At 44.3% G+C, this 14,211-nt stretch overlaps 1 protein-coding gene across 5 annotated transcripts in view; it reads left to right on the plus strand.

The window, feature by feature from the left end:
- ANO1 (anoctamin 1) overlaps positions 1–14,211 on the plus strand; it is a 141,958-nt gene that overhangs the window by 17,959 nt on the left and 109,788 nt on the right. For 4 of the 5 annotated variants that reach the window (XM_083427602.1, XM_083427605.1, XM_083427604.1 and 1 more), the window contains exon 1: positions 1,473–2,401. The exons of the other annotated variant lie outside the window; for it this stretch is intronic. In XM_083427602.1, coding sequence (XP_083283728.1) covers positions 2,356–2,401 — 46 coding nt within the window. In that variant the 5' untranslated portion in view covers positions 1,473–2,355. Of the gene's footprint in view, positions 1–1,472; positions 2,402–14,211 lie in introns of those variants that run through there. 5 annotated transcript variants of the gene reach the window in all.

Genomic DNA, 14,211 nt, shown 5'->3' on the forward strand with positions numbered 1-14,211 from the left:
CTCTCTATAACGGTTCACACTACAAAGTGAGATGCCTGCAAGGCCCCTATCTGTCTATAGTGTGATTCTATGTGTTGTCAATGGAGAGAATCCTCCTGCTTCAGTTTCCTACACCTCTGAGTTAGTGCTTGAGCATGAAAACAGCCTGACACTGGCATCCGAAACTGCATCTGAGATTTGTGCCAAAGCACATTGCTCTGTAGCTGAGGAAGTGACTGAGCCACACTAACATAGATGGAAATAGGTAGCTCTAGATGGGATCTCGTCTCTATTCAAATTACTCTGCTCTAGGCCTTCGAGTGTTTTACAAGGAAGCTACGAGATAGCATCACCCTTGTAGAACTATGTGTAACACCACCTGAAGGAAGTTCTAATAGGAGCTGGGATTCCACCCCACCCTGTTTTTTATTTTAGTTACTGAATTTTAGTTACTAGGCTATATGAGATAAGCGGCAGTTTTGGTGGTGCTGACAGGATGGTGGGCGGCTGCAAAGTGTGGGAAGTTACTCCAAATGGCAGCACGTCATCAGGGTCACTGGGGAAGGAATAAAAAGATGGCTTCTTCCCTCACGTACTTATAAGCACATAAGAAGGAGCCAGATGAATCAGAACAAAGGCCCTACTAGCCCAGCATCTCCTGCTTTCACAATGTCCAATCCGATGTTTCCGGGAAGCCTGCAAGGAGGGCCCCTGTGCAACATCACTCTTCCCACTGGTGACTTCCATCAACTGGCATTCAGTTTCAAATGACTCCAACAGTAGAGGCAGACACAGGCACTGTGCTAATACTCACTGATAACCTAATCCTCCATATTGGAAGCCACCATTACATCTTGCAGTACGGAAAAGGGTAACTATGTGCATACCCCTTTTGTTTTTCCAGAATACTCCTTTGCACAATGCAGCTACCTGGCATTCTCTGGGATTTTTGTTTTAAGGGCTAACTCAGTTAAATGTGCAGGTGGGTGTCAGCTATGGTGGGCCATGCTGGGTCCCTGGCATACATCTGACCAATACTGATGCCAGGCTCCTGCCCAGCACACTTGAGTAAGTCAACACAGAAAAGCAGGCAGAAGAGAAAAAATACATGCAGAACAGCAGAATAAAAAGGAACATGAGACGAGATTGTCATTCTTAACTATGGAGCAACGCATGATGGCTGAGGTGCAGGCACATAAAAAATGTGTGTGTGTATACAGTATATATATTCAGTCTTCAAGGTGCCTCTTAAGTTGCAACTGAGGTGTGTGCCTGTCTCTGCCCCCAGAGAATTAAGAGCCCATTCCTAAGCATTCCTTTCCCACATGAAGCACTGGCATAGGGTGGGTGAGCGGCACCCTTAGAAGCAGCCCTTTCTATCCTCGCTGGTTCTCCATGGAAATGCAAACAGCCTTGACACAGAAAACAGGCCCTACGCTCTCCCACGCCATGCGCAAGTGACGCAGGCGAAGGCGACCCAAAGTCACCAAAAGGCGTTGTCCAACCGCCCAACTCCACGCGTCCAGCCTAGGTGGTGGCTGGAGGCCGTTAAGGCTGGGCTTGGGTGATAATGGAAACTCCGGCCGCAGCCGCCGCCGCCTCCACCCTTCCCTTTCCCGCCCTCCCGTCTTAAGCAAAGAGTTCGCGACGCTGGCCTTGGCGAGCGTCCTATAAGAAGCGCTCCTCGCGCCCCTGGCCGGGGAAGGAGGCAGCAGCCCCGCCGCTTCCACCTCCAGCTTGGCGCTCGCCCGGCGCTGCTGCTGCTGCTTTTCCTCGCCGGCAGGAGTCACGTGGCGGGCTGCCTCTTTCCCGCTGCCTTTGGTCTCGGCGGCGGCAAGAGCGGGGAGAGCCCGGCTGGGAGACCAAGCGGCGTTGCTATTTTAAAGTCGGTTCCTCTCCCCGCCTCTCCCTTTGCCAGGGAGTTCCTCAAACCCCGGGATCAGCATGAGTGCCAGAGCTCTGTGCGCCAGGCAAAGGTTGCACCCTTGACTTTTGTGCGTGCCCGGGAAAAGCAGCGAGGGAGGTTTTGTGTTTGTGTGTGTGTGTTTTTCTCCCCTGAGGTGGGGGAATTTCTGCTGCCAAGGTGGGACGCTTCCTCAGTGCAACACCCCACGCGCCGCTCTTTTGCATTGCTGAGGCTGCTTTCGGTTGGTGGCATCCCTGCCGTGATGAAAGAGCCTGGGTCGGGCTAAGTAGGAGCTGCTGCTGCTGCTACTTGGACAAGTATGCTTGCTGCTCCCCAGACGGGGCTGCTGCAGCAATAGTTGGGTTGCCTCCTTGAATGAAACTCCTCAGGGGAGAGAAGGAAGGAAGGAAGGAAAAGATTCCGCCAAGCATTTCTTTCGCCAGGCTCAGCCTCCCAGACTTGGCTCAGAAATGGAGACGGATGGCATTGATCTTCACAGAATTCCCCGCGAGTCATGTAAGTGTGCTGGAGTTGGAATGGGGAAGGATCCGCACCGAGCTTGGACCTCAGGGGTGGCATTGGAAATTATTTCTGGAAAGCAAGTTATTCTAAAGCTCTCTCTGCCCTCCCATTGAGGAGGAAGGACCTTCGTAATAAATGGGAAATGACTGCACTGTTGGCAAAAGGGTACGACTGTCCTGACAGTCCTGCTAAGATAAAAGCACTAGCCGCCTTTTCTTTTAAAATAGAGGCAAGCACGGATGTAGAAGCTCATCTGTGTTTATTATCCCTGACTAGGTTTGGAAACCGTTGTTTCTGTCGTACTTCTGAGCTGCGGAAGAAACAACGTTTTCATCAGAATGTCTTTCTGTCGGTGCAGAAACATACAGATTAAATGCTGAAATGTATATAATAAAACTTGCAAAGCGAAATGCACGATGTTATCAATATAAATGGAAGAAGCTACATTGGTGTTGCTCATACGGTATTGTCATGGTATTTACTTTTGGGATGATTGTAAGTGGGATTTTTAGTGTTTGGGGTAGCGTTTAATGTTTTAAGGAGCTGTGTTCAAGTTTTCTTTACAATTGTTCTGTCTTGAGTATGTGTGCAACTTGATGAGGTCCAGAAAGGTTTTTGTGGAAACTATCAATGACACTTGTTGTGAGTGTGGTACCTGGTATAATATAGATTTGTAACTTCTTAAAGGAGTCAGTAGTGTGGAAATTTCTTTAACCCATAAGAAGGCAAAATGCTTCTGTGTTAACACAGCTGTGAAGCATCGCTAGACATTAAAAGTGGAATAGTTTGAAGAACAGGGTTTGGAAGTTTCTCCAGTTTCCCCTTAAAAATAAATCAAGGACATGTTGGATGCATACACATTTTTAATGCACATCTTTCAGTGACCATTTCCTATACAAGTTCCAGTTGCTGGACAACACATGACATAACCAGCATCCACTGTGTGGCTCAATTTTCCTTTTGATTTTGTGGGTGTTACAGAACTGCGCTGTTAAACTGGAATATGTTGCAACACATGACCGTCCAACTGAACTGTATACAAATGAAGTAATTTTAGAATGGCACAGTTTATAAATTCCATGCTTTGTAATCAAGTTGCCAAATCTGACTGTTTGCTTCTAAGAATAGTATAGGGAGCCCTTCTCTCTACTCCCTTCTTTAAATTCCCATGAAGTAGCAGCATCCTGAAGCTGCTTATTAAAACAGCCAGATATTGAACTGGAGTTCAGCCCAAAGTGTTCATCAAATTTCTCACCAGCCAGAGTGTCTGAGGCTGGGAGGAGCAGGGGGTGGAGGAAGGAACACTTAGGAAATTAGCCTGATATGAATCTGCTGAGCTGTATACCAAAATACCGCTTATTCGCTCTATACTAAGTATTCACCGCTAACATATTATGATCTGGATAGAAGAGAAGGCCAGCTTCATACTAAGGTTCAACATGAAGGGAGCTTTTAAATCAGAAAAGATCAGGCAACACACAGGAAGCTGGCTATCATAGGTTAATTAATCAGTTTGAAGGGTCAGTTGATAAATGTACTGAACAATTATTACTCATGGGGCATGTTGTTTGTCTGTGGTACATAGCTCTCCACTAGAGAATGAGCAAGTAAGGAACAGGTATTTAACTTATCATTAAGCACTAGACTTGGCATCTACCTGATAAAATTAAGGGCTAGTGTCCATATAGAGCTGCCTGCAAATGTTATTTGCATTTTCTTCCTCTTTTGGTAAATTACCTATCTGCATGTATATCCACAGATCTATAGATACATGAATAATTAGATAAGACATATATCATGCAAATCCATCATACACTGATTTCAGTATCAAAATGCCTCTACAAATGTTCATTATTTCTTCTGTTCACCAGAGAATCAAAGTCAGAACTGTATACATATAGTTAATCTGTGGAACATACTGCCATGGGAGGTTGTTGATGAGATAAAACTAATTATATATGTGTGCATTTTTAAAGTGCTACTAATATTCCTTCATGATAGGTTATATATCAGTGCATATTATACAGGTATCATGGCATGTATTCTTACTACTGGACCACACTAAAATCTTTTATTTCATATGCTTTATTCACCTTTGGACTAATAAAGCTAGGTCAGTGTACTGCTCTTATTCTCTAAACCTCTGCTTCTCTTAAAATATTTAGAAATTCTAAATAATGGCTCAGATCCAGACTTAGTCATGCTTAGGCTCAAGTCACTGAAATGAATGGGACAGACTTAAGTCCCATTGATTTTAGTGGGTCTAGTCTAAGCATGACTAAATCTTGATCCAACCCAATGTTTTGTTATTACCTCTATATTTTAATTATACTGGGAGTAAAGAAGCCCTGGCCTTTATTGTGCAGCAGCTGCTGCCTCCTTTAAGCTCCTGTTCTTCGATGGCTACAGCAAACCTGGGATTTGGCAAAGATTGAGGGCAACTGGGTTGGGGAGACTTTGTGCACTCCATCAAAGGCAAACAAACTTACCCAACCCATAATTCTAGCACTAGATTTCCTTCTATTTGAACTCCATAACTTGCTTGTTATCGGGGTAGCCAGAATTAGTATGCAGAAGGGTAATTTTTGCTCTTCCCAAAGTAAGCAAAAATAAGAAAGCAGCTTTCTGTATTTTGTTTCAAATCTTGCAAGCAACAAATGCCTCTGGGGCCATTTCCCCCAAGTGCATCAGACCAATATAAATAATGACATGGTCTCTGATCTTCTACTAAGTCCTTGGCTACATTTGACTGTGGTGTCCTGCCTTCTAGGGAGACCTTTAATCTGAAATGTGCAGCAGTTCTGCTGCCCATTAAAAGCCTTGAAGAGCCTGGTATCTAACAGGTGCTGGTCAGCAGCTCTTTTCCTTTTACTCCATTACTAGGAAGAGAGAAGTTGCATCTTGTGGATTTTATTCTGGGCTACTCAGATTTCTTAAAGGGACAGGATTTCCCTTTTTGGAATACAGTCAGCTCCTCTCTCCGAGTCATTGGCATTCTCCTTTGTGAGTTTGTGGTTTCATTAAGGGAAAGGGTGAATGAGATGACTGATTGCCTGCTCTGTCATGGACCTTCAAACTCAGACATGTTGTCCTGTGAGGCAAGCGGTACTGATAATTCCAGCAGTAGCTTTTGTTGACTTCCCTTTTGTTTTGCCCCCCCCCCCCACCCTGAATCTTGAGCTTGAGTTTGTGTGAACCACCAAGTGGTGGCAGGGCAGAGCCAGCTTTGAAACTGGCAGCATTAATAAAACATTGTTTTGTTTCTATGGGAACTGCATTGTCCCACCAATTGGTATACAGAGGATGTTATTGCAGGATGGTAATTCTAAGATTTTTAAAAGCCCCACTGACTTTTCATGGGACTAGGTGAGATGGGAGGCATGAGGAGCCTCATGCTCCTCTCGCTACCTCTACAGACGTGCGCTTATGAAGAGGAGAAGCTGGTCTGCTACAGTGTTCTCCAAGGCTGTTAATAAACCTAGTCAAATGACCATCAGTGAGATGGATAAGGTACTTGTGGAGCATGGGCCCATATATTGCATTTCCATGAATGCTGGGACCAGGGCCGTCTTTACCTGGGGGTGTAGGGGTGCGGGGCGAATTCTGGGGGGTGCCAGGTGCCCACCGCCGAGGCTCTTAACTATCTACCTGTTATGAAATAATAAATAATTTTGTTCAAGCTAGAAAAACAAAATACATATATACCTAGGTATTACTGAAATGTATACCTACTGTTTCACTAAAGGACTTTCAACTTTGTCAGACTCAACGATGACACTTGTCATTCACAACAAGAGATAAGGCGTAAGCATGGTGTCTGACGTAAGCATAATAAAAGTTAATTTGGGGGCTAAACTAAATTTGGGGTGCTGGGTGGATCTTTGCACCCCAGTGACACATATGCTAAAGGCTGGGACACAAACTTCCAGCTGCTGCAGTGTTCCCAGGTACAGCATTTCCCCTAGCAGTTATCTCTACTTCTGCATGTGGAGCTCCATTCTAGCCTAGTTCTTTGGTGAGGAAAATCTATAAGGAGTTTCAGATGGCAGCCTCAGAGCATTGAAAGAACATGTAAGAAGAATTTGTGGGTTTTGTGTGGGCTAGCCACACCACTGCCATGCACAATGGCCACGCTCCTCACCATCCATGCATTGCTTGTACAGATGTCGGCACATAGTGGTCTTGCTGATTGGTCCAGGATCCTTCCTTGTGTGGAGTAGCTCTCACGCCAGCAGAAGACACTGACAGTATGGGTGTGGACATGGCTCATGCTGGTAGTAGAAGGTGGGGCTAAATCCCACAGCCTCCTTCACATGTTCTTTCAGTGTGTGACAGTGGGTGCGAGGGAGGGTTGCCTAAATCTCCTTTGTGCCTGGGCTGTAATCGTTTCATATTGCAAATATGAGCTCACATATTGGAATGTTTGTGTGTTATATGTATTAAGGGCTGTCACTCCTGCTTACTCTGCTCGCCAATCCCGCCTACCTCTCTTATGGGATAGCCAGTCTCATATCACTAGCAAGCTTAAGTCTAATTAATGTATGAAGGGGTTAAGACCATAGAGTAAGCTGTCCTGCCAGGCTTACCTCACCGCGAGGAACCATGTAATCAGGCCTATTGTTCTCTCCCAAGCTCAAATCGCATGGCTCTTGCAAGCCATTATTCAGTTCCTATACCAACAATTTAGCAACCTTCACCACTTTGGAACTAAACCAAGTTTTGCTGCCTGTGAAACTTTTCTGACTGATGTATGGAAAAGTACATGAACTTAACCTCTGAAGAGTTTGTAAGTAAATCATTTTTTAACTTACCAAATGTGTAGTCCTTTTCCTGTGCCGGAGAAAGAGGCTTTAATAAGTTTGGTGTAGGATCTGTTGAAAGCAGAATGCTCTTTTGGTTCATGGTGTACAGTCCTTGAAGGCATCACATTCTTTCCCCCTACCTTACTCTATACAGTGGTACCTCGGGTTAAGTACTTAATTCGTTCCGGAGGTCCGTTCTTAACCTGAAGCACCACTTTAGCTAATGGGGCCTCCTGCTGCCGCCGTGCCGCTGGAGCACAATTTCTGTTCTCATCCTAAAGCAAAGTTCTTAACCTGAGGTAATATTTCTGGGATAGCGGAGTCTGTAACCTGAAGAATATGTAACTTGAAGCGTATGTAACCCGAGGTACCACTGTATTGGGATATTTCCTGGGCCAAAATAATGATATGCCAGTTCTGGATTAGAGCTTTCAAGACCAAGCCTATAGTTTTATCTCCATTTTCCCCATTTCTGCACTTGGTAACACCATATCTATTTCCATTGCAAATTAAAGTGATGAAGTATCTTGTGCTAATAATTAATCAATAGTGACAAGAGACTAATAACCACTTTGATTTAATTAGGCCTCCTCTCCCGTCTCTGAAGCTACCAGGCATGCACGTCATTAACGTTATATATTCATTTCAAATAATAACCTATTCATTTATGGAGATTGATACATGTTCAACACAGCACTACTGAGGAAGAACTTGCCTGCATTTTGTTCTGTAGGATTTATTTTCTTATCAAACTTTTCACAAGAATGTAAGGAGAGCCCTGCTGGATCAGACCAAAGGTAAAGGTAAAGGGACCCCTGACCATTAGGTCCAGTTGAGACCGACTCTGGGGTTACAATGCTCATCTCACTTTATTGGCCGAGGGAGCCGGCATACAGCTTCCAGGTTATGTGGCCAGCATGACTAAGCTGCTTCTGGCAAACCAGAGCAGCGCACGGAAACGCCGTTTAGCTTCCCGCCGGAGCGGTACCTATTTATCTACTTGCACTTTGACGTGCTTTCGAACTGCTAGGTTGGCAGGAGCTGAGACCAAGCAACAGGAGCTCACTCTGTCACAGGGATTCAAACTGTCGACCTTCTGATCAGCAAGTCCTACGCTCTGTGGTTTAACCCACAGCGCCACCCGTGTCCCATATCAGACCAAAGGCCCTAATTCAGCATCCTGTTCTCATGGTGGCCAACCAGATGCCTATGAGCAGACTGCAAGCAGGACATGAGCACAATAGCACCACTTCCCATTTGTTCTCTCCAGCAACTTGTATTCAGAGGTAGCATATATATCCAGCATGACTGGTAGGCATCGGTACCCTTATCTTCCATGCATTCGTCTAATCCCCATTAAAACCCTCTAAACTCCTTCCACCACAACTTGCGGGGACAAAGCGGGTTCTCCTTCAAGGAGAGCACATGTTGCGGTGGAAGCAACCATGACATCCCCTGTTTCTGGGCAGGTTAGTTTGGATGGCCACGAATTTGATTCCCCCCCCCCCCCAATGTTGCTGGGGAAAATTGATGGTTGCAATTTTATTTGATTGATGGGGGTGCTATGTAGGTCCCTGTGCGCAGCGTTGAGCTTCCTCTTTTCGCTGCGCCCATCGGATTACCCGCCCACCCTCCCTTTAATTAAGGTTTGTTTGCGCTGACCCTGCTATGCCTGTCATGGAGTCATCTGCTTTGGAGCAGAAGCCTGGTAGGAATTTTACCATTTGGCTGATTGGCTGGAGCCATTTGGGTTTGCTACTGCATAGCAAGTCATCACAACTTGTAAGGTTGCGGTTAGGCATTGGTTAATTTTTTGGTTGGTGGAGGGGCATGGATTGGCTGTGCCTTCCCCTCCATTGCTGCTGCTGCAAGGATATTCCATTAAAGGAACCCAGGGGCTCGCCATGCTTTTGTCCGTATCCCTGACAAAGGGCTAGGGCCACGCAAGAGCCCCAGGGAGCATTTGGGGAGATGTGTGAGCCTGGCATCCAGCTTTATTCTCTCCCTTCCCAAAATTCTTTACCCTTACTGACTTCTGCACGGGTGTGGTTGTCAGTTCTGTTCCTACCTCCAAGTGGGAACAGATAGTGGCTAACCACTGCCTAAGCAACCACTCACATACTGTAATTCAATAAAGTTGTGGCCGAAATTATGCCAGAAACCCAAACAAAAATGATGTGTGAACCGTGTTTTTATTCAGGGGTGTCTTGGGGGTCCTTGACAGGCAAATTCTGTACTTTAATTATGTACTCTGTGAAGAAGGGATACATTTTTGTTTCTCCTGAACCTTCCGACAACCAACTTCTTTTGATGACTGGGTTTCTAGTACCATGGGGTCTTATTGTGGCTGGGTAGGTTATTAGCAGAGCTGGAAACTTAAAAAACCTGAGGGGTCAACTAAAGTACATTGTTCTAGGGTGTGGGAATTAGAAATATTTTTGAGATTTGTGCAGGCATAGCATCTAAAAAAATATATGAGCATGATAGTGAGGAATTGTGAGGGGGGGGGGAGAGTAGTCTTCATTACAAAAACAAGAAAGCATCAACTGGCCCACTAATAACATTGGGAAAACTGCCCAGTAAAAACATTGATAAGTTGAAGAGGGAGAGAAGTGTTTTTTTCTGTTTTTATCTCTGGATCTTGGAAATTTAAGAAAACAAGCACACTGTGGCTTAGTGTAACTGGGGAAAAATATGATTCATTCACCATATTTGCTTTTATTGGTCCTCAGAAACTGATCTTCAGGAAACAAACAAATGGGAAGGGGCGGGGGAAACCGTCCAAAGGTTATAATAGACCGCTATTTTTAACCGACTTTGCAAAGAACAGATTCTAATTAGTGCTGTTCTGAAATAGTAAGATACATTTCATGAACTTATTTTTAATTCAAAACTTTTTGGTATTTCCCATCCTCTTGCAAAAGAAAAAGAAAAAAGAAACTGGGGGGGGGGTGTCAGAAGAATTAATGACTTCCCTGTCACCAAGGTAACAAAGTCAGTGCTTCTTCATCATGATCCAGTCATGCATAGTTGATGAGTTGGGGCAGAACATGGAAGAGTTTGGGTATTTGGATGTGCACCTGAATTTACACTCCATTATTAGTAATGTTGCACTGTTAGACAACATCCACATTTTGGCTGCAGGTGTGGATGCAAATGTCATACATCTGCAATGCATTTATTTCTATGGGATGTTCATTGAAACGGGTATCATCAACATTAAGAATATAAGAAGAGCCTGCTGGATCAGGGCAATGGTACATCTTCTCCTGCATCTTGCTGTCACAGTGGCTAACTACCAAGTAAACACCAAGTGCGTGCTGCTTGGGAGTAAGTTCCACAACTATGGAGTCGTATCCCAGGAGGCCCTATCACTAATGGATCTTGATGTCAAGCCCTTGAGCAAGGCCCCTGAAGACAATTCTCTCCTCTTGAAAAGAGCAACTTTCACACCGAAAAATCAAACATGACGATTCATTCTAATAGAGCATTGTCCTGAAGGAGCGTCTCCACCCCCATTGTTCTGCCCGGACACTGAGATCCAGCGCCGAGGGCCTTCTGGTGGTTCCCTCATTGCAAGAAGCAAAGTGACAGGGAACCAGGCAGAGGGCCTTCTCGGTAGTGGCGCCTGCCCTGTGGAACGCCCTCCCATTAGATGTCAAAGCAATAAACAACTACCGTATTTTTCGCTCTATAAGACACACCAGACCACAAGACGCACCTAGTTTTTGGAGGAGAAAAACAAGGAAAAAAAATATTCTGCATCTCAGAAGCCAGAACAGCAAGAGGGATCGCTGGGCAGTGAAAGCAGCAATCCCTCTTGCTGTTCTGGCTTCTAGGATAGCTGCGCAGCCTGCATTCGCTCCATAAGACGCACACACATTTCCCCTTACTTTTTAGGAGGGAAAAAGTGAGTCTTATAGAGCAAAAAAATACAGTACCTGACATTCAGAAGACATCTTAAGGCAGCCCTGTTCAGGGAAGTTTTTAATGTGTGATTTTACTGTATTTTTGGTTTCTGTGGAAGCCGCCCAGAGTGGCTGGGGAAACCCAGCCAGATGGGCGGGGTACAAATAATAAATTATTATTATTATTATTATTATTATTATTATTATTAGTATTATCATCATCATTGTTGTTGTTGTTGTTGTCAGCGGTTTTTGTTCTATAACCCTTGTTATCCATATATTAGGCAGCTTGCAGATTTGCGTGTATATGCACATGCGCTTAGATACATGTGTATCGGCATGATATCTGTGGATTCATTTCTCTAGCTGTCTGGTTTCAATTGATACATAACATCAGTTATGGCCATCTAGAGAGCCTTCCTTTTCATAAGACATAAACAAACAATTTAATTTAGAATCCCTTAATATATTTTGATTCTCTCCTGGGAATCATGGACAAAAGTCCCATGGACAGATGTGGGAACAGGTTGCCAGTGATCTGGGAAAGGGAAACTCTGGCCTTGCAGTTGTTGCACATTGACTTTAAATAACATCTGCATGCTGCATAAGTTTAGAGGGACAGGGAGAGCAAGTATTTCACCCATGTTGTGGTTCTTAAATGTTTATTAGTGTAAGATTTGTGTGTGTGTCTATATATATATATATAAAACTCTCTTTTAATGTTTGTTTTTTATTTGTATTTTTAATGAATAATGTCTACTGTAAACTGCTTTGGTATATATACATGTGTTAAATGATCCAGAAATGTGTGCCTCCTATTCAGTCAGTTCTAGCTTTTCTTCCCATTTCTTCAGAGTACAAATGTTGTTTCATACACAGGGTAGAATGAAATAAACATATTGTGAAGATACAGAAAACTGAGAGAAAGTTTTCCGGTTCACATTGGTGAATATTGGTTATCTACAATAAAGTAGGTCAAAAAAATTGGACTAGTTTCCCTTCCTCTGATGGAGGAATCTGTCTACAGTGAGATGTGCTCTTCTACCTGTAGAAAGACTCATTTCATCAGAAAAAGACTCCTTCCTCACAAGGAGGAAATGTCTGGATCCAAGCCAATATAATTCAGGAATAAAATATAGGCAAAGTAGTCTCTAAATATAAAGACATCATCTCAGTAGAGGAACAAGCTTTCTCTGGAAGTTGTGGATTTGGCAGTCTGATTTAGATATGACAGGCCCACATGGAAACCACTGAAAACTACTTCCATGTGTTGATATTCCACCTTTGTGGGAGTGGTGTTTGAATGACAGTTATCAATTACCGGTATATTCTGATTAACCCATTTCTAAGAAGAGCCTCCATTCCAATGTTGCAGACACAGTACATGAGGAGGCTGGCATTGTATATTGACTGTGTTTGGTCTGGCACAGTTGGTGTTTTGCATTCAAACATCATGCACTTCTCCTTCCCATGGTGAAAAGATACAGGGATGCTCTTCTCAATAGCCTCCCTGCAGAAGCTATTGCACTTGGACAGTGCAGTCGTCTACATGTCTGTTCAGAAGGGGCTGCCACTGGATATGTATTGCCCGGGTGGGGAACCTGTGGTCCTCCAGAGTTGCTGGACTCCAACTGCCCTTCACTCTTGACTATTAGCCATGTTGGTGGGCCTGATGGGAGTTGTAGTCCAACAACATCTCGAGGGTCACAGACTCCTTATCCTTGATGTATAGGATTTCAACCTTGACCTTTGTTTCTGTATTTTCTTGGAGGATCCCATCACTTCAAGATGGAGTAAGTATGTTTCAGTAGATTATTCTGAGATACTTTCTTTTGTAATTTTATTATTCTGTTTATCTTAATTTCCTGGGCAGCCTCTTTTACACTGGCACCTTCAATTGTGTTTTGCAGTGGGGGCAGGGAAGCATCCTGCATTAACAGGTCTCTGAGAAACTGTTGCTGCCTACGATGCTTGAAAGAGAAAGGAGTCATTAGGGTGACTCTCTCAGAACAGATGATAAACATGGATCTTTTAGCTAGCGCTCTAACAAGTGCCTTGTTTCCTAGCTTTTAATCACATGAAGTGTGCCTTGAGTACCACTATGCAAATACTGCTGCTAACATTAGCAGTCATAAGAAGTGAGAAGGTAACCACACTTAACACTGTTTTCCTCTTCAGAAGTGCATCCTAGAGCCACAGTTCTCAAAGAGGAAATTCATAGGGCAACTCATGTTCATTCCTATTGACCTTTCTTTCAAAAGGCGATTTAGGCTTTTAACTGGAAGACACTTACTTTAAAAACATCTTTCCTTCTGCCCTGACAGGTTTCCTATAAATACTGTTTTGGATCCAGGCTTATGTTAGTGGTGGTTAGTTAATATGGGAATAAACATTTCATATTGATTTCAATGGGGTTAAATTAGTCTAGACCCAACCCATTATTTGTTTATGTTTCTTAGAGCACTCTTATTTTGATTGGACGTTGTGGCATTAGGATAGTTCTATGCATTGAATAGGGGGACGCGGGTGGCGCTGTGGGTTAAACCACAGAGCATAGGACTTGCCGATCAGAAGGTCATCAGTTTGAATCCCCTCAATGGGGTGAGCTCCCGTTGCTCGGTCCCTGCTCCTGCCAACCTAGCAGTTCGAAAGCACGTCAAAGTGTAAGTAGATAAATAGGTACCGCTCCGGCGGGAAGGTAAACGGCATTTCTGTGCGCTGCTCTGGTTCACCAGAAGCGGCTTAGTCATGCTGGCCACATGACCCGGAAGCTGTACGCCGGCTCCATCGGCCAATAAAGCAAGATGAGCGCCGCAACCCCAGAGTCGGTCACGACTGGACCTAAAGGTCAGGGGTCCCTTTACCTTTATGCATTGAATAAATGAATGAGTGAGTGAGTGAATAATCTTTTGGGGAAAGGAAGGATTGCCTTTTTCTCACAACAAGATACCAAGGTAGTCTGAGAGAATCCAGCCTTCTGCGAGGTGCCTACCCTGTGCTTTTGGCTTCTGCACTCACTTAGAAGCCAGCAAAGCAGGGGCTTTCAAAACACAAGCTTGCTTTTGTGTCAAGTTATTGCACCCATTCTGCAGGC

This window comes from Podarcis tiliguerta, assembly GCF_965153285.1.
Source record: "Podarcis tiliguerta genome assembly, chromosome: 1".
Classification (NCBI taxonomy): Eukaryota; Metazoa; Chordata; class Lepidosauria; order Squamata; family Lacertidae; genus Podarcis; species Podarcis tiliguerta.